Source organism: Paramisgurnus dabryanus, chromosome 21 (assembly GCF_030506205.2).
Source record: "Paramisgurnus dabryanus chromosome 21, PD_genome_1.1, whole genome shotgun sequence".
Lineage (NCBI taxonomy): Eukaryota > Metazoa > Chordata > Actinopteri > Cypriniformes > Cobitidae > Paramisgurnus > Paramisgurnus dabryanus.
In genome coordinates this window covers 5,228,094-5,256,010 of record NC_133357.1, presented here as the reverse complement: position 1 = coordinate 5,256,010, position 27,917 = coordinate 5,228,094, and the positions used below count along the sequence as shown (strand labels likewise).

The 27,917-nt window shown below is 37.7% G+C and overlaps 1 protein-coding gene and 1 long non-coding RNA gene across 2 annotated transcripts; one reads left to right on the top strand and one right to left on the bottom strand.

Moving 5' to 3' along the window:
- Positions 1-2: 2 nt before the first annotated feature.
- Positions 3-27,032, bottom strand: kcng1 (potassium voltage-gated channel, subfamily G, member 1). Its single transcript, XM_065286631.1, has 3 exons — positions 26,890-27,032; positions 6,194-7,040; positions 3-1,555 (listed from the first exon to the last, which is right to left on the bottom strand). Exons 2-3 carry the CDS (start codon positions 6,977-6,979, stop codon positions 773-775), a joined length of 1,569 nt encoding a protein of 522 aa, XP_065142703.1. The 5' UTR covers positions 6,980-7,040; positions 26,890-27,032; the 3' UTR covers positions 3-772.
- Positions 7,921-9,610, top strand: LOC135776010 (uncharacterized). Its single transcript, XR_010544003.2, has 2 exons — positions 7,921-8,166; positions 9,427-9,610. It is a non-coding gene; the product is annotated as an uncharacterized lncRNA (long non-coding RNA).
- Positions 27,033-27,917: the final 885 nt, after the last annotated feature.

The following is a 27,917-nucleotide window of genomic DNA, read 5'->3' as shown; positions in this document are numbered from 1 at the left end:
TTGAATCAATCCATGTGACTCTGCTGCCCCCTAGTGGAAATAAATGACTATGGTTGCATTACTGAGGTTGTGAAGACCTAAAAAACAACCAAGATTCAGTTAATAAAGTAACACTAGTTATTATTACACAACATGTGTAGACCATAAAACCATCCTGCTTTCATCTGTGTGTGTGTGTGCTTGTTTTTATTTTATTTTAATAAAGTATATGGCAACATTGGTGGATACCCACACAGAAATATATTATTGTGTTTCTGCCTGATGATTGTTCAGTAATTAACATTACATATCACATATCATGGTACACAAATACACATCAGCACATATCAACAGCACAGACCTGGTATTCAAAGAATTTCAGAGTGTGTGTTCATGTATATTGTGATGCATGTTGTGAGTAAATATACACAAAAGGAAGATACACATTCAGTACTTCAATACAGTACTAAATTTAACACAGTGAGTGATGATACACAAAATGTAAAAAAAAAAAACGTAAAGAATAAGACTGCAGGTGCTCAGATGTGCTCTTGGAAATCTACCTTTGTGTTAGTTTATTGGCCTGGTCTGAACCTGAGTATGATTCAATGTGCTGGTCTCTGTATATACTTGAATTTTGGTTTGTGCCATCGACACAAGTACCACAGGTAGGGACAGTGTAATGGTAGATCTCCAAATTGGAGCAGTAATGGGCAATATGTAAAAGATAAAAACAACTGCTTGTTATTCCACATCCAGGACATTTAGTCCATCCAGTAATTTTTGACACTGTTCATTCATCTCTGTTTCTGTGGTCAGAAGAGACACTAGGGAAGAGCACATCACTCTCCAGCGAAAGGTTGCTGCTGCCCAGTCCCGCAATACGGCTGCGCAGGAGAAAGTGAGTCCTCCTCTGCAGAAGCCTCTGCTGCTCCTGCTTGAGCTCCACGTAGGAGCGAGAAAACGTGTGAAAGATGGACGTGACGGGGAAAGCCATCAGCAGGATCCCGCTGAGGATGCTGCTGAGCGCGACCACCTGTCCGGGGATGCTGCGCGGCACCATGTCGCCGTATCCCACCGTCGTCATGGTGATCACGGCCCACCAGTAAGTGGCGGGAATGCTACTGAACTCGCGCGTGGCCGCGGCCTCGTTCTCGATCAGGTAAAGTAGAGGTGAGAAGAGCGCTATGGCGACGCAGAGGAAAAGAAGGAGCAAGCCGAACTCACGCGTGCACCTGCGCGCGGTCAGGCCGAGCGTCTGGAGTCCGAGAGAGTGACGCGCAAGGCGCATCACGTACAGGATGCGCAGTGCGCGCAGCACGCGTAATACCAGGCCCACTTTGTCCAGGTAACTGCTGCCCGAGCCCAGTCGTTTCTCGCCCGTGGACGTGCTGTCCACCACCAGCGTGATGTAGTAGGGCAGAATGGCTATGACGTCGATTAGGTTGAGGGGTCGCCGGAGGAAGGCCAACTTGCTGCGGTCTTGGATGAAGCGCAACGTGAACTCCAGCGAGAACCAAGCCACGCACACCGTCTCCACGATGAAGATGTTGTAGCACATCTGAGAGCACTTGCCCTGAAATTGAGAAATAACAGATTGGGATTTTGCGCGTACTTGACCAAGTATGTAGAAAGTAACGCTTAAAGGGAAGGTTCACCCAAAAAAGAAAATTCTGTCATCATTTACTCACCCTGCATGAATTTCTTTTTTTCTGACGGACACATAAATGATGCTATGCACACAGCTGATTGTAACCACTGACTTCCATAGTAGGAAAAACAAATACAATGGAATTCAGTGGGTACCGTCAACTGTGTGCTTAACATTATTTATCTAAATATCTCCTTTTGTGTTCATCAGAAAAAAATAAATAAATACAGGTTAAGAACAACATGAGGATGAGAAAATGATGACAGAATCGTCATTTTTTTGGTAAACTATCCCTTTAATTAAATATATTTTTGGAATTTGAAATTTTATAAGGAAAAAATATATTTTCTTGGCCAAAGGGTTGTATAAAATGTATAAAATATAAGTATAAAATGTATAAGTATGTATAAGATTATAAGGATATATTTTTCAGTTGAAAGTATATTTAATTTTAAACTTTTCAAATCTGTTAAAATAAAAAAGTTTTTCTTTCAATGTGACAATCAATATCCATTTCTTTCAATACCCATGTAAAAACTTAATTTTTGTCTTAAAAAGTAAAAAAATTGCACTTTAAATTTTATGCAATTCAATTTTGTTAGGTTTGAATGTTACAAATTATTATTTTGCATAAAAAGAGACAATAACGTGTCTTTTGATACTTAAGCTGACGTGCTATGTTAAATTTACCCTGAGATTTAGCCAACATTAGAACACATGTCAGTTTGGGGCAAGTTGTCTCAATGACTTTGGGGCAAACTGTCACATTTTTTCACACTGGAAATCAAAACCCCGGGTTAATTCATAACACTGGGTTAATTTCACGAATAACCCCGCTTCTAAATTTCAAGTATGAAACGATCCTTAACCTAGGGTTAAAAGCAGGGTTTAGAATAAAGATAACTCAGTGATAAGCGCAGTGTGAAAAGCCCTAAAATTTCCAGTTCTGGTTTGAATTTAAAAATTAAAATCAATAATATCACAATTAAGTTGTGTTCTTTTTTTTTTTTTTTTAGAAAATCTAGTGTCACAACTTACCCGCCGATGGGGCAAATTGTCACAAGTGAACATTCTCTTTTCAACAGTCTACCACTCCATAATGAGATGAAAATGTAATAAATACAACATATTTGCCCAAGACTTCCTTCTTTCATTTGGTATGAGATTTATACCATTGTGATGTATGGTGCTCAGTAAATGTTAGTGTGAAAAGTGCGACAACTTACCCCACTCTCTACTAATTGAGCTAATAATTTCATTTTGTGACCTAAAAGTTTCTTTGTAGTGGAAAAAAGTTATTTAGGCTGTAAAAAGGTAAACAAGAAATAGTTCTTCTAAAAACCTCTAAAGTAAAAAAGTTTTTATTGGGGAACAAAAATGGTTTTAGTTAGCATGTTTAAAATAGCAGTACTGCTAACAGAACACTAGAGGGCGACAAATAAAAACACATTGCCACAACTGCACCTGCTCCTGAAACATTTTGGGGCAGTTTACCGGACCGGGCTAAAGCCTAGTCCCAGAATAATGTTTTAGCTGTCTTACCTGAAAACAGTCTTACCTATATTTACATATATCAGTGACATTGTTGTGTCTGAAGATGCACAACAGTAATGTTTTTTTTTTTGTAGGGCATAAAACCAACTTACATGTCCTAATATAAATAGAACCTAGTGCTGGATTAATCTAAACCCTGTCCGGAAAACCCATTATTATTATTATTATTATTATTATTATTATTATTATTATTATTATTATTATTATTATTATACCACAGCACTCTTTTCTGTTGTTTTTCAGAGCTCATTAAATCTTAAGGGTGGCACCTTTAAGACTAACAACACATTTTTTCCCAAAAGTAGGTAGAATGTGTCGAATTACACCTTAACAGAAGCTTGTGTGATAATACGTGAATCCTGTGAAAGTGACTAAAGTGCATTAAAATAACACAGCACTGAAGGTGAAGATACGTACCTGAAGAAATTTAAAAGATAACCACTAACATGCATCTATTCATTTGCTGTCTCCTGGATGGATAGATTATTTGTAAATACAATCTAAATTGATCAATCCTTTTAGGATAACAAGCAAATAAATAACTCTGTGTGACCAGAAATTGACTTTAAACATCACTTATTAATTGTAGCAAAAGTCAATACCAATATATTTACCAGGATTTGTGCTCACAAAATACTTTTAACAATGTGATATGAAGAATAATATCTTGAAATAATTCCTCCAGAGTCCTGGAGAAGTGTGTTTTTCCTTATAACAGTAGGCTATAATAACCTGTGACATGCACAGAGAACATCATTTATAAACGGAAAGGAGTCTCCGTCATGCCAGCACTATGTTGGTTTAATGCATGATTGAATTTTCTATGCTCTGTTGTTTCTCCGCAGCCCTTTAGATTATTGCAAAGACGGATGTCTGGAATGGTGTTTTAATTCGATTAGTGTAAGGGCTTGTTTAATGTGTGAGTCAGTCTAACTGTGACATATTATTTCTGGAAAACAATGACCTCTCCTGTAGCAAACATTTGAACAGATTTCATGGTGTGAAAGGAATATTCCACTTTTTATAATAAGAAATTGTATAATTTATTCACCCCCATGTCATTTAAAGGTGCAGTGTTTAATTTTTAGAAGGATCTTGTGACAGAAATGCAAATTACAATACAAAACTATATTATCAGGGGTGTATAATGACCTTTCATAATGAACCGTTATGTGTTTATTACCTTAGAAGAGACGTTTTTATCTACATACACTGAGGGTCCCCTTACATGGAAGTCGCCATTTTGTGCCGCCATGTTTCTACAAAAGCCCTTAACGGACAAAGTGTTTTTACTAAGTTGTCTCCGACGATGGCATGTTTGTTCGGTGGCGGCTACTGTAGCTTCTCTATTTGTTTCAAAATCGAGGGATGAGCAGTGGACTGAGCCGTTGGTTGCAATTCGCAACATCACCACTAGATGCCGCTAAAATTTACACACTGCACCTTTAAGATGTTTATGTTTTTCTTTGTTCAGTCGAGGAGAAATTAAGTTTTTTAAGGAAAACATTCCAGGATTTTTCTCCATATAGTGGACTTTAGTGGACCTCAGCGTTTTGCAGTTTCAATGCAGCTTCAAAGGACTCTAAATGATCCCAACCGAGGCATAAGGGTCTTATCTAGCGAAACAATCATCATTTTTGACAAAAAAGTACTTTTTAACTACAACTTCTCATATTGGATTAGCCATGTGACGCGGCAGCCGACGTTACGTATTACATAATCACGTCAAAAGGTTACATATGTGAAACGCATATTTGTGGTCCATTTTAAACAATAAACTGACACAAATACATTAATTAGTTTCATCATTCCTCATCCAACAACTTCAAAACAATCCTCTTTATCCACACTTGTAAACACTGGAGCGGTAGTTTCGCATACGTCATGTTCGACGTGATTACGTAATACGTAAGGTTGCGCTGGTGCCTCACATGGCTAGTTCAAGACGAGAAGTTGTGGTTTAAGGGGGTTATAGCGAGAAAATCTGACTTTTTCCATGTTTAAGTGCTATAATTGTGTCCCCAGTAACTTTGTTTTGGTAAATATTTGCAAACATGTAAAAAGAATTGTGATGTAGGAAGGCGAATCACAATAATACCGCCCCTCAATCTGCACTATCCAAACACGGCCATTTAGTGCAGAGAGAGAGAGAGAGAGAGAGAGAGAGAGAGAGAGAGAGAGAGAGACAGAGAGAGAGAGAGAGAGAGAGAGAGAGAGAGAGAGAGAGAGAGACAGAGAGAGAGAGAGAGAGAGAGAGAGAGAGAGAGAAATGATTGACAGCAGAATTGAGTTTCAAATTGCAACAAACCACCATTGTTGTGATCAATGTTTGCATTTCATCAGCTCATTTGCATTTCAAACGACAAATCCAAAAACGGCACTTTTTGCTAAGGTCTACAAAGTGTTAATTTTAACATGTAATAATAAATTATCTATGCAGTATTTTGAGATAAAACTTCACATACGCACTCTGGGGACACCAAAGAATTATTTTACATCTTAAAAAAAAATCCCATTATATGGCCCCTTTAAAAGTTTTTTTTGACGATCGTTTCACTAGACGAGGATCGTTTAGAGCCATTTGAAGCTGCATTGAAACTGCAATTTTAAACTGCATCAAAACTGCAAACTGTTGAGGTCACTATATGAAGAAAAATCCTGGAATTGTTCTCGTAATTTCTTCTTGACTGAACAAAAAAAGACATAAACATCTTGGATGATCTAAGACACCTGCATGGAGTTTTCAAATTAAGCCAATGTTCATTAATTTGATGATTCACATGATTGATTAGAGTAGGAACGAAAATCAAAATACATCTAAATTTTATCAAATATATAAATATTTTTGTATAGCTCAGTGGTAGAGCATTTAAGCTACAGTACATTCCTTGGAATTGAACGTATAAGTTTTATGTTGCTAGCACAATGCTCTACCAACTGAGCCACAGGAACCCATGATGTATTTCTGTAATACATCCATCCCAAGATACAGGACAGATCTCTTCCTACCGTCTCCTCCTCCTCCCTCATAGCAGGCATGGTGCTTATGGAGAGGTTGATAGCTGTGATGGTGACGAACAGGACCGACAAGCATGCGAAGATCTTCCCCGGCAGACCGGAGTGAGGTTTCTCCACCATGTCTCTTAGTTTGTCCATACAACGTCCAAGCCGAGACTCCCCGGCCAAAGCGCTTCCGCTGTCATCGTCGTCTTCCTCGTCTTCTTCCACTACCCGTTCCAACTCATCGCACTCCTCCATACGCTGCAGGAGGCGCCTACGGCAACACCACTCTAGGTTTTCTTCCGGAACGCCCCAGTAGAGTAGCTCTTCCTGAAAAGACAGGGCGCACATCTCACGTAGCGACCGCAGCTTCCCTGCACGCAGGAAGGTAAGGATCGTCCGGAAAGCGCAGGGGCTGCGGTCGAAGAAGAACTCGTTGCGGACCACGTCGTAGTCGTCGCAGACCCGCATGATCTCATCGAAGCTGTTGCACATACGCAGCTGACCGAGCCGGGAGAGGGGGAAGTCCTCGAGGGTCGTCCAGGGAAGCTGATACCTGAGACCTCCGACATTGATGGTGACGTGGAGGCGCTGGGCACACGACGGGATGTCGGTGTCGGCGAAGGGATGGTCAGCATCGAATGGGATAATTGGAGGGAGGCGCTGGGCCCGTTTATAATAAACGCCCTTTAAGGCCTCTCGCTCCTGGATGGGCGGTGGGTTTAAAGAGGTGTCTGAGGTGCAGCTCAAGGCGCTGTAGTCGTAATCAGAACCATCGCCTGCCAGTAAAGTCATCTTTTACCTGACCACCTCCACCTTAGCGGCCGTCACATGCCCGCAGTCCAGCCTTTCCTCTCTGAGGGAAAGAGGGAAATGTTGAATTAGTGATGTTGATATTATGATTGACGATCCTGAAAGCTAATAGGGCAATTCATGGTCACTTAGACATGAAATCTGAGCAAGCATTAGCAATAATGAATATCTTCCTGGTCATTTACTCTTACATGATTGCTTTACTTGTATTTGCTGTTTGTTTCAAGGTATAATGATAAAACCACTTTTATAGAGATTTAAAGTCTTTGGCACTAAAAGAAAAACCTCATCCGGAAGAGCCAGTGGGACGAAACAAATGCTATTACAATAAGTGGTTGCGGTTAAATGCTCGGCTGAGGCACATGACATCACATAAAACACATAAAAAACAGGCTAATGGACACAAACCACCCAGGCGCTGATAATCAATAATCTTGTTGTTTACTTTTTAGGCGAGACTTTGTATTTTTGAAGTGGACTGCAAGAGTCCAATCTTCTGATTGGTTTTTGCGGCTTGCTTGGGGCTGATTTGATTTAGTGTCTTGGACAAATTGTTCAGATATGGAGGACACTTGTTAGTAAGATTGTGTAATGTAGGCGGCTTCAAAATCTTTTGAAAAGCAGTGGTTGTTTTGGTATCCTGGTGCAAAGTTTTTACTGTGGCATATCTCTGGATTCACGCACAGAGACTACAGTCACATGTACAGAAGTGTATACTATATTCTTATAGCACATATCATACATTATACCTCTGGGCTGTTGACAGGGCCGGCCCGAGGCATAAGCGAACCAAGCGGCTGCTTAGGGCCCCGCTGGCCACCAGGGGGCCCCCGCCCCAATCGTTTTTTTTATTTATTTTTTTATACAATTAAATAACTTAAACAGGTAATATAAATGGACGAATGAATGAATACGAATTTATAAATGAATAATTAAAGACAAGAAAATTTTGATTTGCAGACAACTATGTGTCTGCAGTGCTAGCGTTTTAGTCAGGCGCAACATAGACACCTGCGCCACCTGCGCGTCGGCGCGCAAGTGCACAACGTCGTCACTCACTGTAAACAATGATGAGCCATTTGACATGTCAAAAAAAAGGATATATCCCTCTGGGGCCGAAAAGAGAACAAAGAAAAGGACCGAGGATGAGAAAAAAGAGCAAGATAAAGGTATGTTTGCATGATTATATACAGTATGTTTAATTTGTGTTAGTGGTGTGACAGATCGACGTTAATCCGTGACCGTGATCGACCCACGGTTCGGCTCGCATGCGCTTAAATAGTGAAAGTTTATCATTTGCACGTGTTTCAAAGGCTTGCAAAAGTTAACATTTCAAGTGATTTTAAACAATTTATCCCGCAAAAAGGCGCTAAGGTGAGCAGTATTCTGCAAGCCCATGCGGTTTAAATTGTCCAGCCCAGCTCCCTTCAGAGATCAGAACACTAACACTTGATGTTTAAACTTTAGAGAGAGTTACGCTATTTTGTGTCATACTGTAGTCCATTAACATATATTTGAGGAATAGAGCACTGAAAAGAACATAAGCGTTTTATGCTCCGCCGTCTGTATTTCCGTCTGTGTGAGCGCGCCGCGTATAAGTGCACTTAGTAGGGCACACATAAAATCTTTCTGTTCTTGACAGGGCACATACAAACAAAATGATCTCCACAGTACTCTTTTCCAATAAAAACAGTTGTTTATGTCTTTAGACGGTTTATGTATAGATTAGGCAGAAACCAGGTCCGTGCTTATCTTAAAGAGACAGTAACCTTAATTAACCTACTTAAGTCTGTGTCATTAATGTTAATCAAACCTTCCAAGACAAAGAGAAAATCACTTCTGTAGCTCTAAAAAAGAATAATTATATTTAATTCATACAATAAAGTGTTATGATTCATTTGATTTGATTTCTGTACCTAATGCTAATTTTAGCCCTTACTTAATGTGCAACTTTGTTCTTTTTATAAATGTTTGTAAGTAATTTCTTCATTTTTTTATTAGTTTTTCCAACCCCTTATTCTGCTGATCCGAAAAATGATCAGATCTGTGCCTCAAAAACCATAATGTGATCCGAACCGTGAGTTTTGTGATCCATCACACCCCTAGCTAGCATTGCTGTATGTGTTGAAGTGAACGTTCCAACATCGGTAACGTTCCAGCTTCATAGGCAAAGCACATGCGCTCTCTTTCTAAGATCTTTGGTAAGAGATGGTATTGGACTTTATGAGAATATATACCAATACCATGTTGGGTAGGGAGATTTCTGTGATGAAAATGGACTTCAATCTTATTTATATGGTGGGTAGTGATGTAACAGTGCTATCCTATATTTATTTATTTATTGCTTGTTGTGTAAGTAATGAAAAATAAGCAAAATAAACTCATTCTGCTCGATCAACTATGCACTTATCCAATGCTATTTTTTTCAGGAACACTGTTGAAGTACTTTGGAGCACAACCAACTCCACCCGCCCCTGATGTTTCATCAAGTGTCAGTGTCTCCACAGCTGATGATGCAGCAGATGAGGTTTTTCTTGTTGGCCAATGTTAACATTCCATAGCCTGTTAATATGACATGACACATTGAAGAATAAAGTATTTTATTTAAGTATAGATTTTTTTCATTATTTAAATTATTATTCATTTATAATGTAACATTAGAGAGTGACATTTGTGTCCGTGTGGTGGGAGGGGGGCCCCCAAACACATTCTGCTTAGGGCCCCCAAGAGGCTCAGGCCGGCACTGGCTGTTGAATGCTTTATTCGGATTGGTTGAGAAATGTTCCACAGGTTTGCATTATTTTTTTAAATAACTCACACTTGACCTGTCAAATGTCTTAAATAACCATTAGAGCTATGTGGTATAAACAGAATAATTGACTCCGGTCCTTTGAATTATATAAAAATAATGCTCACTCCGCTTTGCATTACCACCTTGGCTGGGTATTATTTATGAATAACTCACTGTCCCGTCGTTAATTATTCCTTACATATAATAGACTATATAGTGCAACCATGCAATACGTTTAATTTTTACAACAAAACCCCCCCCACAAAACAATAGAGTTTTGTATAAAAGGCCTCTTATTGATAAGGTCTTGTTTTAATAATTTAGAGGTCAACTCTTTCCTCGCCATTAAAGAGCACCTATTGTCCGATTCATGTTTTAAAATGTCCTTTGGTGTGAAAGTGTGTATTAGTTCATGTTAACCATATGCAAAAGATACATACCCCAAAGTAAACGATGATGAGAGTAACGATACATTCACACAGGGCGTAAGCGTTAAAGGAACAGTATGTAGGATTGTGGCTAAAACTGGTATTGCAATCACAAAATGTGTGGCTAAAACTGGTACTGCAATCACACAACTGGTGGCCAATACACAAAATGACAACATAAAAATCAGTTGAGGGCTGCAACTCCACTTTTTAAATGTCAATATCCTGGCCAGACCACTGTTGTCAGTGATATAAGTATTTGAAATGAAAATGATTTCTTAATGTCTAGTGACATATCAGGGCCATTTTATGATTAATTGATATAAATTTCTTACATAGTTCCTTTAATGCTTCCCATTCACTTTTAATGGGTGACGTCTTGCGTTGCAGAACTGAATTGTGGATCCGTCTGCGCCGCGTCAGTGCCGTTGCTTGCGGCAGAAGTTGAACATTTCTCAACTTTTCAAGCAGCAATGTGTGCGTTAGCCAATCAGATCGCCTTATGCAAATAACCTAGGCAGAGCCAGCCAATTACGTTTATGGAAGACCGGAACAAGTATTGCGGAAAATGTGATTGGCTGTTGGCCACGCTTCAGACAAGCCTTCTGTGAAGCGTTAACGCTTTCGCCCATGTGAATGTACCATTATCATCTCTAACGTAAATCTCTTTTCTTGGACTACAACAAACACACGGATTGTAGGCAAAAGTTTACTTCCTGGGATTGGTGATGTAGACAAGACCGACATTATCATAATTCCTCCAACTTCGAATTTACAGCGCGTAAGTTAACTCCTGTTAGCAACCGAATCTTTCAAACATGGTAAGGAGCATCACATTTCCTGTCAGAGGTATTCAGACCAATCATACAGATTAGCTGGCCAATCAGGGACACAGAGCTTTTCGAATCAGTGCGTTTCAAGAAGAGAGTGAAATCTGGAGCTACAAAAATGTACGGTATGTGAAATCTAATGTGTTTTTTTACCATAAACTACGCAAACACATTGTATTATACCAAATACACCAAATAAAGTTGTTTTAAAACAATGAAATAGGTGCTCTTTAAGAGAAACGCTTTCCTGCCAATGAAGAGTTTTTACGGCAATCTATATTTCTGCTATTATCCACTAGGTGGTGCCCTCACCCAACTTATAAAACTCTAAAGCATCCACTGATCCAAAAACAGTAACAACTCTGTGTATGTTTTGTTCTGAATCAAATCTGACAAAAATCCTTTACAAAAATCTCAACTTTTTGCTAAAATTTTGGTATTTTTGAAGAAGCCTATCCATATTCGAGAGATTATAAAAAGAGATTAAATAAAGATAGGATGAAACATTTTTTTTGTTCTTTCATTTGATATATTGTATGTTTATATATTTAAAGAAACTATTTAAGTTGTTGCTACAGTATATTCTTATAGCACACGTATTTATTATCAGAGATGAATCGATATATCGGCCCATAATCAACAGCATTTTTCCCTTTAGATTCATAATATGCGTTACTACAGATCTGTCTGATCCATCAGGTACTGTATTTGCCATCTCCAAATAAATGCTGCGAAAAATATTCAAACATGCCACATTCACAGACTTAACTTGTACTGCTTAATTTCATCATCAAGAGCATTTCAGTGAAATAAGCTACATCTGCTTTGACTTGTTAAACTCGAGTGAGATTTGGCAAATAAATGAACATTTGCAGCCCAAGTGAACAGAATATATTGGCATGCGACAGCTTCCGACATGCAGTCTCCCGGTCCAACTCAGAGTGTGAAAATGAAAGCTCAAGTAGTTATAATAACACCTCCTTCCAAGTTCCTCTCAAATGGTGACCTACACAACAGGGAAATCCCGCTGTTTTTGAGGTCCGAACACAGTTTCATGAGCACAATGCGAACCACCATCCAAAACATTTAATGTGTTGGCTCACCATCTCCCCAATAGAAACATTCACCTCACAGATGTTTCTTAAGAGTCCATGGCCGGTGTCCAAACTAATTAAATCAATTACAATGATTAAGCTGTAATGGGTTTACAAGTCACAAATTAGTGTCTGCGGCCGTGTGTGTTCAGGCACCAATCATGGGCCAAGATGGGGGCCTTCGGGTTGCTAAAATCAGGAAGCGCTTGCGTCACTGCATGCTTATTAGGCACCTGCGCTGTCAGTCGCGGCGAGATAATCATTACGCTTGGCCTTTTGTTTCCGACCTGTCAAATTAAGCACGCGCCAACCGCTGGGCTGCTGAAGCTCATGACGACCACCATCTAAAGGAGGGCTGAGTGTCAAAAAAGGTGTGATGAGAAGAAGTGGATGAGATGAAGGTCAACATATTCACCACAAGATATAAAGAAGAGAAGGAGAATAAACTGATAGGAAAATGGCAACCGGTGTTTGTCAAGACCATTAAGAAATTTATTCTAAACATACCTTAACTATGTTAGAAACGTAATAATAAATAAATAGACACTAAACCAAAATGAAATCATTTCAAAACCTTTATGATCTTTATTATAGAGCACCTATTATCTGATTCACGATTTTACATGCCCTATGGTGTGTAAGTGTGTATTAGTACATGTTAACGATATGCAAAAGGTATGTAAACGATATGCATGTTTTTTTACAGTGGATGCGATAGAATAGACTCTTTAATTGTTTGTACACAATGATGACGTAGCAACGTATGCGTGCGCATTTTGGCAAACGGAAGTATGGCGCAAATCAGCAGCGTGTCAAGCTACGCGAGCAGATTAAGCAACGCAGACACAGAAAGTTATTTTAAAAAGTTGACTTTATCAAATTGTACCGGGCTACCAGATCCGTGTACTATAGTGGAGTGGATAGAAGACATTAGCAGGTGGCCAAATATATAATCTAAATATAAAATATATAATAAAAATATGCAAATATTTGTAGCATTTTGATGCAGGGAAACCGTTTTGATAAACTTTCTGAGTTGCTAACACGTTAAACAACTGGGCAACAACATCACTTCCGTTGCCAAAATGCGCGCGCAACTATTTGATCGGTAAAAGGGTCTATTCGGTATGTAAAGTAACCTGCAGTGTTATGTTTTAAACAGAGGTGGCGATAGAGAGGCAAAACAGATTGCAGTGCATTTTGGTGTCCCTGCTCACATTATGTTTTTATTATTTGGTTTAAAGCAGATTCTGATAAACATCTCTGTGTTTTTCACAAAAGCAAGTCAGTCAAACTAAACCGATTTAAAAATTATGACATAAGTATAATTTCTAAACTGTTGCAAATATGGACAGAACGGAAGAATGTGAGAGGAATATAAAGAAAGAAAATGAAGCATTGAAGTGCAGAGTAGAGCTTTAAACATTTCTTTCTCTTTCCTTCTCTCTCTGTGACGCAGCGAGATCACAGCTTTAGCTCCAGGGTTTTTTCTCCAGATTGCCTCTGAGTCACAGGACTGTGATTGTGGCAGTTACACGCTGAGCATACTTTCCAAAGCTAACATCGGTAACCTTCATCGCCTTACCAAACAGAACAGCGGTAAAGTTTTCCAACCCTGTGCTTTCAGCTTACTGTAACAAAAGCCTCTGGATGATGTTGATACCAAAGCACGTCAAGTCATTTACTGCATTGTGAAAAGTGCTCTTAGAATAATGTCATCCACTCATAGATTTCCATCTGCTGAATGATGTGAGATATTTGATATTCAGTATACAAATGACACAAAGATTACAGGAATCTTTATGTCCATTGTTACATTTTTTAGGCAAATGGAAAACAATTATTCATACTGTGACAGAAAATTGCTTATGTGTTTAAAGTCGGCACGAAACGATAGTGTATTTTCCTCTAGTACATTTACATTTATCAACATCCAAAGCGACTTACAAAAATAAGGAAACAATAAAGTGATTTGTTGTATGGAGGGAATTATACAAGAAGTGCTTATACCAAGTTACTAGTTTTCCGAAATAATGCCTTTTGAGAAAAAGAGAAATTTAGTTAGATTTTTTTTTATAGAAGATAGTAGAGATAGAACAGCAGTTAATATCTACTTGTCAAGTATTTACAGAAAAGACATGACATATATCTGAGTGAAACTACGAAGCCCCTAAGGGGACATGGAGCAAAAATTAAATAAAGTTAAGTTTTGCGTGCGCAAGTAAAACTATCGCGTGCGCACGTGAAAGTATCGTGTTTAGTTTCGTGTGCATGCGCAAAAGTTTTACGTGCGCACGTGAAACTAAAGCGAAAGTTTCACGTGCGCACCCAATAGTTTCACGTCCACACGCGATAGTTTCACGTCCGCACACGATAGTTTCACGTTTAAAAAAACGTTTAATAAAAATTCTGCACATGAAGGTTTCGCGTGAGCACATGAAAGTTTTACGTGAGCACACGAAAGTAAACTAAAGTTTAGATTTTTTACTCCAATGTCACCTTAGGGGCTCGGTATAAAACAGCTTCTGAAATGAGGAAAACATTTAGGGCGGGACTTGATTTTGTCTATCGGGGACTAATTGGATCTTTGGAAGTTGTGCATTGCTAGCAAAACACGAGGACAATCAACTGCAGCCCCTAATAGCCCCGCCCTCGCACCATTAATTATAATAGAAAAAATATTCTTTTCGACCGGTGTTGGACGTTAACATTTTTTATTAAAGATTACGAGGGAGCATGAATAAAAAGTGAACAGATAAATAATTTATAAACAATTCATCAACAATATTTCATAAAAGTTGAGCTGGATTTTGCAAATATGTCAGATTTTTACCAAACGTAAAGATAAGTATGTAAAGTAACCTGCAGTGTTATATTTTAAACAGAGATGGCAATAGAGAGGCAAAACGGATTGCAGTGCTTTTTTTGGCATCCCGCTCACATTATGTTTTCATTATTTGGGTAAAAGCAGATTCTGCCAAACATCTCTGTCATCAATTTCATGCTGAATTTAATACTCTCGGTAAAGTCGTGCAAAATCGAACAATAACTATTTTAAAACCTAACACCTTTTAATATTTTTATTGAAAAGAGAGCGCAAGACTTGTCGTACTTATATGAAACGAACATATATCAATGCTACAAGTGTGCGTTTGCCGTCAAAACACATTTGTTTGATTTTACCTTCCGGTACTACAGTAAACCAAATGTAAAGCAATTTTTATGTCTCTGTTTACCATCAGCACAAACTTGTTTTGCATCTGCATATGTGTGAGCGCATGAAAGCTTAATGCACCAATAACAACAATGTCTGCGTTATTCGATCTTACTTGTCATAGTGATGGATAACGCGCGACAATAACTTCTGGCTGATCTGTATGAGGTTTATCAAATTATTTCAGACTTATTTGCATGCCAACATTATAGAAGCCTCAATAAAACACTACATCCGCTCAGATGCAATGTCCAAATAACAAAAGAGCTTCTGTTGATTATTTGTGTCCATCACATTCTAATTCAGCCACTTTAAAATCATGTTTGTTTGTCTTGTTTTTCCTTTTTCCTTTTTTTTTGATAAAACCGTCCTCCACTGTTGCCTGCTGAGACCACTTGGCAAATTGCACCTCACCCCCTCCTCCTCATCTCATGCTCTCTTCTGGTGCCACCCACCCATCCGTCCGTCTACGGTAGTCTGCTTCCTGGAACTTCGTGTTTTTATGACTTCTGATTCCTCGCCTACACCATCCCTCATCACCTTAAACCGATCCACCTGTGTACCTGAGGACTTCGTCTTCCCAATAGAGTGACTGTCAAAAATGCAATTTAAAAGGTTCAGTTTCTTGATTTATCTTTTGACTTTTGCTGACGACCCATTTAAGTGATCTGGTGTGGATATGCAAGTAATATATACAGCACTGTGCACAAGTCTACATGTAGAAGTGCTGTTTTTGTAATGGTATAGTGAGCATTTATAATTATCAGTCTCTTTATTAGAATACAACCAGAAAATACAGGAAATTTGTATGCAGTATTAAAAAAACTGAATACTGTTATAAGTTAAAGGTACACTCCACTTTTTTTGAAAATTTGCTCATTTTCAGCCCCCCTAGAGTTAAACATTTGATTCTTACATATTTGGAATCCATTCAGCTGATCTCCGGGTCTGGCGCTAGCACTTTTAGGATAGCTTAGCACAATCTATTAAATCTGATTAGACCATTAGCATCGCGCAAAAAAATAACCAAAGAGTTTCGATATTTTTCCCATTTAAAACTTGACTCTTCTGCAGTTACATCGTGTACAAAGAACGACGGAAAATTAAAAGTTACGATTTTCTAGACAGATATGGTTAGGAACTATACTCTCATTCTGGTGTAATAATCAAGGACTTTGCTCCCGTAACATGGCTGCAGCAGGCGTAGTAATATTACGCACTGCCCGAAAATAGTCCCGAAAATATAGTGCGTAATATCACTACGCCTGCTGCAGCCATGTTACAGCAGCAAAGTCCTTGATTTTAAAACAGCCAGCTTTAAATTTCTGTCGGTCTTAGTACACGATGTAACTACAGAAGAGTCAAGTTTTAAAGAGGAAAAATATTGAAACTCTTTGGTTATTTTTTTTGCGGATGCTAATGGTCTATTCAGATTCAATGGATTATGCTAAGCTATGCTAAAAGTGGTAGCTCCAGACGCGGAGATCAGCTGAATGGATTTCAAAACGGTAAGAATCAAATGTTTAACTCTAGGGGAGCTGGAAAATGAGCATATTTTCAAAAAAGTGGAATGTACCTTTAAAGTCATGGCAATCCTGTGGGTGCTCCCATTGGAAAACGCCAGATATGCTTAATTAATTTTAATAAAAATGCTTTTGAAATTCGGGATCCTCCCTGATTGATGGATCTCATGAATTGTAATATCTACAATGCTTTGATGAATATGCTAAAACATTTTGCGTTTAAAACACACAGAAAACACAATAGCGCCCCTTTTCTCCATCTTTCCAAAGTGCTTGGGTGCTCCCGTAGCGTCTGCTGCTGCTAAGCAACCTTAGCGTTGTGTGATGTTTTGCCGAGCACCCAAAGGCAAAAAAAACTAAAATCAGCTGGATGATGTTATGTTTACATATATCGCAAACGCCGCACTAGCCATTACTTTTAATTGAAGGAGATAAGTTACCCAAGCATTAATGTCAAAAAAAGATTATAGTACACAATTCTTAAGCAAATCCAGTGACCTGTAAATCCAAATAAACTGGGTGTGTTCAAGTGTTGTCCATTTCACGAGGCATCGTAAGTAGGGATGCATCGATACCGATACGGGTATCGGCCCCGATACCACATTTTCTAAAGTACTCGTACTCGTTAAAAGTCCCCCGATACCTGGAATCGATACCACGGTCTGAGAAATGTCTATGTTTGAGGGGCGTGTAAGGGGTTAATGCCTCTTGTGTTGTCCAAAGAGGCAGAGTTTACAACAAACTGGAAAACTAGTCATTTGTTTTTTTGTTAAATTATATGACTAAAGCTGTTACCTGTAAATTTAAATCATGTTTTTTTATTAAGTACTCGGTATCGGTATTGGCAAGTACTGAAATGCAAGTACTCGTACTCGTATTCCAAAAAAGTGGTATCGGTGCATCCCTAATCGTAAGAACAGACAGGTGGATGACATCAAAGTAGTAAAAGCGATTCGAAAGTAGAACCTTTTGAATGAGTTTTAATATTGTAGATGTCATCCGCCTGTTCGGTTCATGAAGTTGAACACATCGACTGTTTCATTGCAGTTTTGCTATATATATTCCTTTTTTCGAAATGCATAAATAAACATCTCATATGAGGGTAATTTTGTTAAATTGAAGTGTATGCACTGGGCATATTTTCAATGCACAACTTAAATTTGCGCAATCCGAAGGGTAATACAAATGCAACTAGTGACATTTTGGTGATATGACCTCACAAATAAACACTTTTGTGTTATGCATAACATTTGCATTAGCCTAGAAAATCATTCCTCATTATTTTCTTGCTTTGTTAAACAAGCAAACAAATCATCTGTTGAGTTATTCTTATATGCGCACCATCTGGAAAAGCTTTCCTCTCAGTGTGAATGCTCATAAATTATCACAGATAAACGCTATGAGCATCTTAAGCCGCATTCAGCATCTCTGCGCTACCCAGAACGCCACTGACTAATACCGTACACTCCTCATTTGTAACTTTGACACCTGTAGCCTGCAGCGAGGATTATTTCTGCATCAGATCTGAAGGGACGCAGTAACATCTTTGTTCACGGACTCTATGCACAGTGTAAACAACACATGTTCAACATGAGTATGAAACATCAGGATATTTAGGTCCAACAGTGCCCGCAGCTACAGCATCCTCGTATCATAAGACATCTGCTTACATCAACTCGAACAGGGATTGGAGAGAGAGAGATTTTTTTAGATATTAGTGGGTGGATTTAATAAATCGCTGAATATATTGAAACAAGAAACATCTTCGGGAATGTAATTGCCTTGCCGATTCTCTCGTTGTCGGTCGTACATGAAACAGTCTCTCTGCTATGCAATGTTTCAGTAAACCTCTCTATCTCCTCACTGTACTTAACCTTTGCCACATCACTGCTTCTATTCCTGGCTGATTTTCACAGGCAGATGATGTATGCACAGCATTCTGATGTTTTTAAACCCCAGCGTTCCTGGGTTAGGAGTTTGTGTTTTCATTTAAATTCCAGCGGCAGGGTCATCCTGATTTCCATTTGTGCACTAATGGCTTTGTTTAGTAATGCATTGTTGCATGGACGCATTTAAAACACGGTCACGTTGCAGACCTCTTGTAAGGGATTATCAGCTGGTGAATCTCACCAAACCTGTCTGGAACACGTTCCGGGCTTTTTTCACCATGACATTAAAATAAATCAATATTTTGCTTACAGGTTTTACAGCAAACGAGTTTTGCGAGTGCTATAAATTAAACCCATAATAGCAAAATATACACTTGAAATTCATTATTAACACAGCATTGGGTTAAAAAGGGACGAGTCCAGTCGCTGTGTTAAATTAACCCATATATTTGTCCCAACAATGGGTTAAAACAATCCAGCATTTTAGGTTAAATTACAGCCTAAAGGTCTTGTCCATTTTTGACCCAACGCTGGGTTAAAAATAACCAAGCATTTTTAAGAGTGTATGAAAATAATACAGCAATGCAAAAATTGTTTACTTTTAAATTTTGGAGTAAAATCATATATAAAATTGCTTATAATAGTAAAATTAGTGAGTTTTACCTAGTTAGAAATTTAATCATAAAAGTCAGTATAAATCGATATTAAAATGCTATTAACGATATTATTATGCTATTAACCACCCAGCCAAATGTGAAGGATAAAAACCGCCAGGTAAATATAATAAGTTATCAAAATCTTGGAAAAATAAGTAGGATTATCTGTTCTTAAATGCTGGGGGCGTGTCCAGTGTTGATGCTGAAACCACGCCCACTCACGGGAAAGCTGCACTTTCTCTCACTCGAATGGATGCTCACGATTGAGCGGGAAATCGCTGATGCTAATGCAGTTTAGGGCTGCATTCAAAACAGGATCCCCCCTCCCCGAAGGGCACATCAGGAAGGGGACACCACATAAACAGTCACTCCGAATACATAGAAAGTGATGTTGTTTTTCATTCAGACTGGTTTTACGGAAAGTCGTGTTATAGTCACGCAAAATGTGATTCATTTATTCGTGTCCAAGGCACGAAATTCAAAAAATTTTGGGCCTTGAGCATGAATGTTTTTTTTTTGTGTCACTCGCACTAATTTTTAATAAATAGTTTTTGACTTTCTTTTTCGTTTCATTTCATTTTATGTATTGTATTCTCATAGTTTTTGCCTATTTTCTTACCATTTTCGCTTGGGTTTGGAGTTAGAATCACTTTCTTTGACATTTTTAGACATCCTAACCCAAACCCCAACTCCAGGCGAGAATATTTTTAAAAGCGGAAGAAAAACATGTAGAAACCAATACATAAAAGTACATCCTAACCCAAACCCCAAATCTAACCACCAACCCCAAGCAACAATGATTTAAAAATAGGAAAAAAAATAGAAAACAATTCATAAAATGACACAAAAAAGAAAGTCGTGCCACGGACACGAAAAATTATTTATAGAAATTTGTGCGGGTGAAAAAGACTTTCGTGCTCAAGGCAAGAAAAAAGACGAATTTTGTGACATGGACACAAATAAATTAATCAAATATTTTGTGAATATAACAAGACTTTCCGTGAGATCATGTTGTTTTCATTTATCTATTCCTCGCGTGTATTATAATCTGCCACAGTACAAGACACAATTGTGCAAATCCCTCTAGTGTTTACACATCAAGAGTTGTCTTTGAAGGGAATAGGGCATACGGACTTCCGACTGGGAATTTAAAGGTGCAGTGTGTAAATTTTAGTGACATCTAGTGGTGAGGTTGTGAATTTCAACCAACTTCTCCGTCTACTGCTAACATCTTGCTTTTTAAACACATAGAAGAAGAGAATTCTACGGTAGCCACCACCGGACAAACATGTCATCTTGGAGACAATTTAGTAAAAAAGTTTGTCTGTTAAAGCAACACCAAAGAGTTTTTTTTACCTTAAAATAACGTTTCCAAAAAAGTTTCAGTGGTTCATCCACTCAAAACAGGGTGAATGGCACTTTCACATTCGCTTTGCAGCCCTCCATCGGCCAAAACCACACTAAAGAAGTTTCCAACCGTCGGGTAGTGGTCCTGTAGTTTGAGTGAAAACTACAAAAACTTGCTTTACGGCAGACCTACAATCCAATCAGAGCCAGCTATGCTGCAGTATTTACGACAGTGCTAATGAACAATTACGCGTCTAACCTGTAGGGGGAGCAAAGAGCAAAAACTCTTTAGTGTTGCTTTAAGGGCTTCTGTAAAAACATGGCTGCACAAAATGGCGGCTTCCATGTAAGGGGACCCTCTGTGTATGAAGATAAAACGTCTCATTCTAAGGCAATAAACACATAACGGTTCATTATGAAAGGTCTTTATACACCCCTGATAATTTAGTTTTGTATATTACTTTGCATTTCTGTCAAGAGATCCTTCTAAAAATTACACACTGCACATTTAAGGCATTACTTATATTTATTTTTTATGTTGGCAGCAGGGACAGGCTCTGTGGCGCCAGTGCCTAATCGAGCTATAATTTCAGGCCCACCAAAAAATCCTGAACTCAGAAATGGTGAAAGGTGGTTTAATGGTCTAATTCCACAATTCAGTACTACATAATTCTCGGTCTTTGTAATGCGTTTCAGCAATACATAGTCTTCACTCGGACTTTAAATGAAATTTTCTTGCATATATGTAATAGAAAATCCAATATTATTTCAAGTTAATTTATGTTTATTACACACACACTTGACGATCTAATTAATCTGAAATACTGATGCTAAATAAACATTGCATTTAATCTATGACTAACCTCCTAAACAGGACACTATAATAAAAGACTTGTGCAGCCAGTGCAGCAGTTCAAACAAGACTAAATATTTTGAAAGTTTCATCTCTATATGCATGTTTCATCTATTTTGTTCCTTACATAAGAATTAGTACAGCAATCGTGTGCATTACCATACAATTTTCCATGCAATTACTCTCCATCCCCCATGTGACACCGACAGGCAAACCTCAGTGGGTTACATCCAACCCAAGCACCGGAAGACACATGAACAAGGTGTCACAGCCACCACAGGCCGAATGTTTGAGCGGATGTCTCCATTAACAGGACCGCAGCGTTCCTTACGGAGACCACAGCTGGAGAAGACAGACTAGAAAATGTGTTTGAAGAAGGAAGAAAAACAAGGAAGGAAACATCCAATGTTACTGTCAGAGAGGAAAATACTCGATTTGATAAGATGGACCTTTAACGGTGCGTGTCTAGCAGGTGATGGATGTACTGTAAGCTGCCTGGTGTCTTTAGAGACCGTCTAAACACTTCAGTTATATCTTCAGATACCGTCTATGATAAACTGGTGTCCTGCAGAGTGGGCTTCACAACGCATTTACTCGACCATCATTCAGAAGCTGTCGATGGGGAATAAGGCAACTTAACTTTGAGCAGTGAAGAATGTCAGAGCCGTGTGAGACGCTGAAGGAATACAAACATCGAGCTCACATACTCATTTAAACCTCGTGAAACTGAGCCATAAAAAAGCTTGCACATTTAATTTAGTTTTCGAAAATAAATCTTTGCATTACCAAATGTCCATCTACCTATTGTCTAGAATGAATAAAACACATTTCACAGACCACACATAAGTCTGCATCCACTTTGAAATGGCAAAATGAGCTCCCTGATGTACTGGCACGGTCGAAGTTACACAACCGCTATTCTTTGCCGATACGACAAACCTATAAATCAGTCCGCGGTCTTTCTATGTGAAAGGTTTATGCATAAACATGTTTTGAGATCTAATCTCTTCTCAATAAGCTTGAGTTTATTTCTCATCGTGCAAATGACCTCAGCAAGAAAGTTTTCATAGACTCTATACACACACAAACAATATATCATCGTCTTGGTTTAATGGATACACTCATTTTGATGTGTCATTTTCAGATTTGAAATTCATAATATGCAAATGTAACTCATTCTTAACCTTGAGCCACCCATCAGTTACCAGTACTATACCCTGTGATAATATCATTTACACGGAGCGCACATTACCTATAGGGGAAATCATGACTGTATCCACTCATGGGTAGAGATGTGCAACTCAAAACTCCGCCAACCAAGAAACTCTATTTCACATTAAGATAAGTGTACTTCATGATGCTTATGACTAAGTGTCATATCACTAAATCTTCCCAAACCGCCCACAGCGAGCCTTCTGACCCTTGATATGTTGATGTACACTGCAGTGGGGTGCAGAAGTCTCTCTTTTGCATTAATGACAGCGTCTACTTGAGCATCGTGTGTGTTCTTCAGTGGAACCAAGAAAAAATGACCGTTCATGTCAATACATCTCAATTACCTACATCTGATTAGTGACAAAAGTAATTATTGGAGTTTTATCATCCACAGTAGATCCATTTATTTGATGTCATTTCTAAATGGACAGTAAAAATAACCACAATCTTAGAATAAAAGGTACAAAAGCGGTCACTGTGACGGTACCTTTTCCTCAAAGGAACATATTGATGCCAGCCTTATCTCACAAAAAATCTTACTTATTTTACAAGTTGGCTAATTCGTATCAATTCATACAAAGTTTATCGTGCAAACTCATACGATTCTCATGAATAAAAGAACGACAAAACCGAACCCCGCACCTAACCCCAACGTCACAGGAGTCAAGGCAAATCGTACCAAAACTTACGAATCGTATGAATTAATATAAATTAGTCCACTCATAAAATATGTAGGAATTCTCATGAGATAGCATTGCAAATTTATAAATATTGGTACCCATACACTTTAAAAAAATCCGTAGAATTTACAATGGTATTGCACACTGTAAAAAAATTCTGTAGAAATTGCAGCTGGGTTGCCGGTAATTTACCGTAGATTTACATATATGTTATTTACTGGCAAGAGTTTGTTCAAAGTTAAATGAACATTAAACATCTACAAGTCTTTGTCTTTACAGAGTAAAACTAAAAAAACAACATCAAGCAAAAGATTCTGGAAAACAAAATCTGAAGCAAAAACAGAAAAAGGTTGATGATGATTTCTGGTTCCCAGAATGCTTTGCATGAGGCTGTTATTGTATAGTTTAATTATGTAAAGATAAAGACTTGTTAATATTTAAAATTTATTTAACTTTGAACAAACTCTTGCCAGTAAATAACAAAAATGTAAATCTACGGTAAATTACCGGCAACCCAGCTGCAATACCATTGTAATTTCTACGGAATTTTTTTACAGTGCAGCTGGGTTGCCGGTAATTTACCGTAGATTTAAATTTATGTTATTTACTGGCAAGAGTTTGTTCAAAGTTAAATAAATGTTAAATATTAACAAGTCTTTATCTTTACAGAATAAAACTATACAATAACAGCCTCATGCAAAGCATTCTGGGAATCAGAAATCACCATCAACCTTTTTCTGTTTTTTTGCTTCAGATTTTGTTTCCCAGAATGTTTAGCTTGATGCTGTTTTTCTAGTTTTATTCTGTAAAGACAAAGACTTGTTAATGTTTAATGTTCATTTAACTTTGAACAAAATGTTGCCAGTAAATAACATAAATTTAAATCTACGGTAAGTTACCAGCAACCCAGCGACAAATTTCTAAGGAATTTTTTTACAGTGTACGTGTCCTTAGACCACAAAACCAGTCATAAGGGTCAATTTTTTTAATTGAGATTTATACATCATATGAAAGCTGAATAAATAAGCTTTCCATTAGTGTGTTAGGATATAGGACAATATTTGGCAAATATTTGAAAATCTGGTATCTGAGGGTGCCAAAAAACAAAATATTGAAAATAAAAACGCCTTTAATGTTGTCTAAATAAAGTCATTAGCAGCATATTAATAATGATAAATACATTTTTATATATGAAGAGTTTAATTTTTTTATCTTGTTTTTTTGATTGTGCATTCCAATTAAAATTAAATTTTGAATTAAGCCCTCATAAATAAAAAAATACAGTTAAGTAGCACAATAAAACATGGTAACATAATAATAAACATGTTTTGACAAAAATGTTAAAAATGAATCTCGTTTTGGAACCAAACTCTTCATATATTCATGTATTTACTATTTGTTTATGATTTATTGTATTTACCTTGACACAATGAATACTAATAGCTCTGTACATGGTAATGACATAATAATCATGAGCCTCAAACCCGATTGTTTCTTTCTTCTTATGTACACCTTGTGCATGCAAAACACAGGCCAATCTCAACATAACCCCAACGTTACAATCGAGATGTATGCCACAACTTTAAATTAAGTACATTGTTGTTACAATGCTAAAAACAAAGTTGTGACTGCTGAGTTGGCGCTAGTTAATGCTATATGCTAGCGTTTAGGCTGAAGTTCTACTATTGACGTTACAGTTACGTTTCGCAGGTCCATACTAAAAAACACAAACTTACCACTCAGAAACGTCCATTAACAACCTCCAAACAATTGATTATTCCTCAAATTCCATAAATTCTTTTGATACAGGCTCAAACATAAAGTCTGTTTACACACAAACACAAAGCTACGAAAGGAGCTGCTATGGGAAACAGCCAATCAGGGCAGAGCTCACCAATATTATTCATCACCCTTTTACATAAGGTAATAACAGACCATTTCATTCTGAGGGCAAATCCTAGGGTTGTAAATGGACATGTAAAAGCATCTCTGGATAATTTTTGCACTTAATAAAGCCACAAACTTTCTATGTAGACATCAGAGAAAATTTTTACAGATTATTTCAATGCATTATTTGGCACCTTTAATATCCTAATGATTTTTGGCATTAAAAAGTGATAATTTTGACCCATACAATCTATTGTTGGCTACAAATATATCCATGCAACTTATGACTGGTTTTATAGTCCATGGTTACATATTAGGATCTTTTTAAAGGGTACAGCCCCAGTGACAGATTTGTACTTTTCTTTCTGAGAGTGCACAAAAGTCCAATCCCTAACACACATGCCAACATACAGTATAAACCATTTACACAATCACAATTTAGACTACGTCACAACCTAACATTAAAAAACAACTTCAGCATCCTGTCTCTGTTGTGAAATCATTTGGTAAAAATAATAGAAATTATTATAATTTCATATTTGCACAGCAGTGGTATCATTCAAATGATGTTATTAAATTCTTCAGTTTGGCTGATTTATCTGAAAAACACATTCTGACTGCTGCCATCTTTGGCTTTCATCAGATAGATTGACTTTGTCACTTTCTGCTTATCAGGCGCCGAATCTATTATATCCAAGAAAAGTGATTTTGACACTGGGATTCATGACAGCAGATCAAGTATGAAAATTCACACGAGGCACAATAATGACAGGAATACAAGAATACATTCACATCAATAACAGCAGCTCATTTCACACTTAAAATGAAGAAATAACATAAGGAATATCACACACTATAAATCACTTCACAAGTAAAAAATCTGAATCTTTTCCAACAGAGAAGATCACAGCAGGCATGATGGTAATCTTTAAATAAATGCTGAATTTGAGTTACCAATACACATAATAATTAAATAAATACTATATGTATACATGTATATATTTATAGCTTTTTGTTATATAATTACATACATATTTACATACACACACACACACACACACACACACACACACACACACACACACACACACACATATACTGTACGTATGTGCACAGAACAAGTTTTATGCAAAAAATGTGCAATGTGCATGAATTTTATGCATTGAAGTATTCATGGATATTCGTTTATCCGCTCACAAACTCCTACAAGCTCATGAGTCTACAGGTACTGTAATCAGATCAGTTAAACAACCCTGATGTGATTTGTGCAGCCCATACCAGCGCAATACTTCTGACTCACAGGACGCGTACCACAGGCACCATCTCAGCACATTTACTGAAGTACAAATACATCTCACATCTCTTTTTACTTATCAAAAACAAGTTTTCAATACATAACCTACTTCCCTGTATCCTAATGTATGTGTACAAAAGCTTTCAGGAAAAACCGAAAAAAGCACACAAATGTCAGCTGAAGGTACTTACTTTAGTTATGATCAGTTCATCTGCAGTTCATGATGTTTTGAGATAAAAAGCAAAGCTTCTTTCGGACTCTGAAAGCAAAAGGAGATACGCAGGCTGTTGCTCAGCATTCCAGCTGATCCATGATCAAGCTCCGTGTTTCTGGAGCGCTGGCGGTACATTTGATGATCATGAGCAACAGGCTACAGTTCCCCCTTCCTCTTTACACACACACACATCAACAGCTCTGACATCAGAGGTGGGACGTGCCATTATTCTGAGAGCTTTTGAGAGATAACCATAGCAACCAACCACGGGAGGAAGGATGCTTTCTTTCAAGCAGGAATAGCCAAGTGTCTTTGAAGTGACGGACACGTATGTATCTCTTTAGCGCTGTGAGTTTGACACCCTTCATTTTGTCTTTTTTCTGGTTGCTCTTTTGCTTTACGCTATCAGTCAAAATGGTAAAAAAAAATGCTTTATAATGCTACCATTTAGGTATAGATGTGTATACATTTGGTACCTCAGAGGTGCACTCTTTGGCACCAATATGAACTCTTTAAGTGCAAAGATGAACTTTTTGAAAGGGTATGCCTCAGGGACCCTTTTTTTTTTTGACAATTTTTTCTTACAGTGAAGGCTACATCGGTTGTTGTATTTCAACATGTGACACCAAAAAATGCTGGTTTATTTATAAATCATTGCATTGCGTCAAAAAGGGACGAAATCAGCCGTTGGGTGGTAATTTAATCAATTTTGGGTTATTTTGACGTATTGTTGGGACAAATATAAACTTTTTTAATATAAACTAATTTAACCAAGAGGGTCAGGTTTGTCCTTTTCTGACCTAAGGTTATACCCAAAGTATTTTTAGGGTGTATATTTTGGACACGTATAGCATCTAGATACAGAGGATGTTTAAGTTTTAAAGAAGTGGAAATAATCATACATATAAATATAAGAAAAACAATTATGCATAGCTTTATATTAAAGGGACACACCACTTTTTTGAAAATAGGCTCATTTTCCAGCTCCCCTAGAGTTAAACATTT

Bases quoted from the DNA above. Each gene is read 5' to 3' on its own strand.
- kcng1 (XM_065286631.1), bottom strand. From the start codon at position 6,979: ATGACTTTACTGGCAGGCGATGGTTCTGATTACGACTACAGCGCCTTG. The intron at 1,556-6,193 runs GTAGGAAGAGAT...TCTCAATTTCAG, and splicing joins TGAGGGAGGAGGAGGAGACG to GGCAAGTGCTCTCAGATGTG.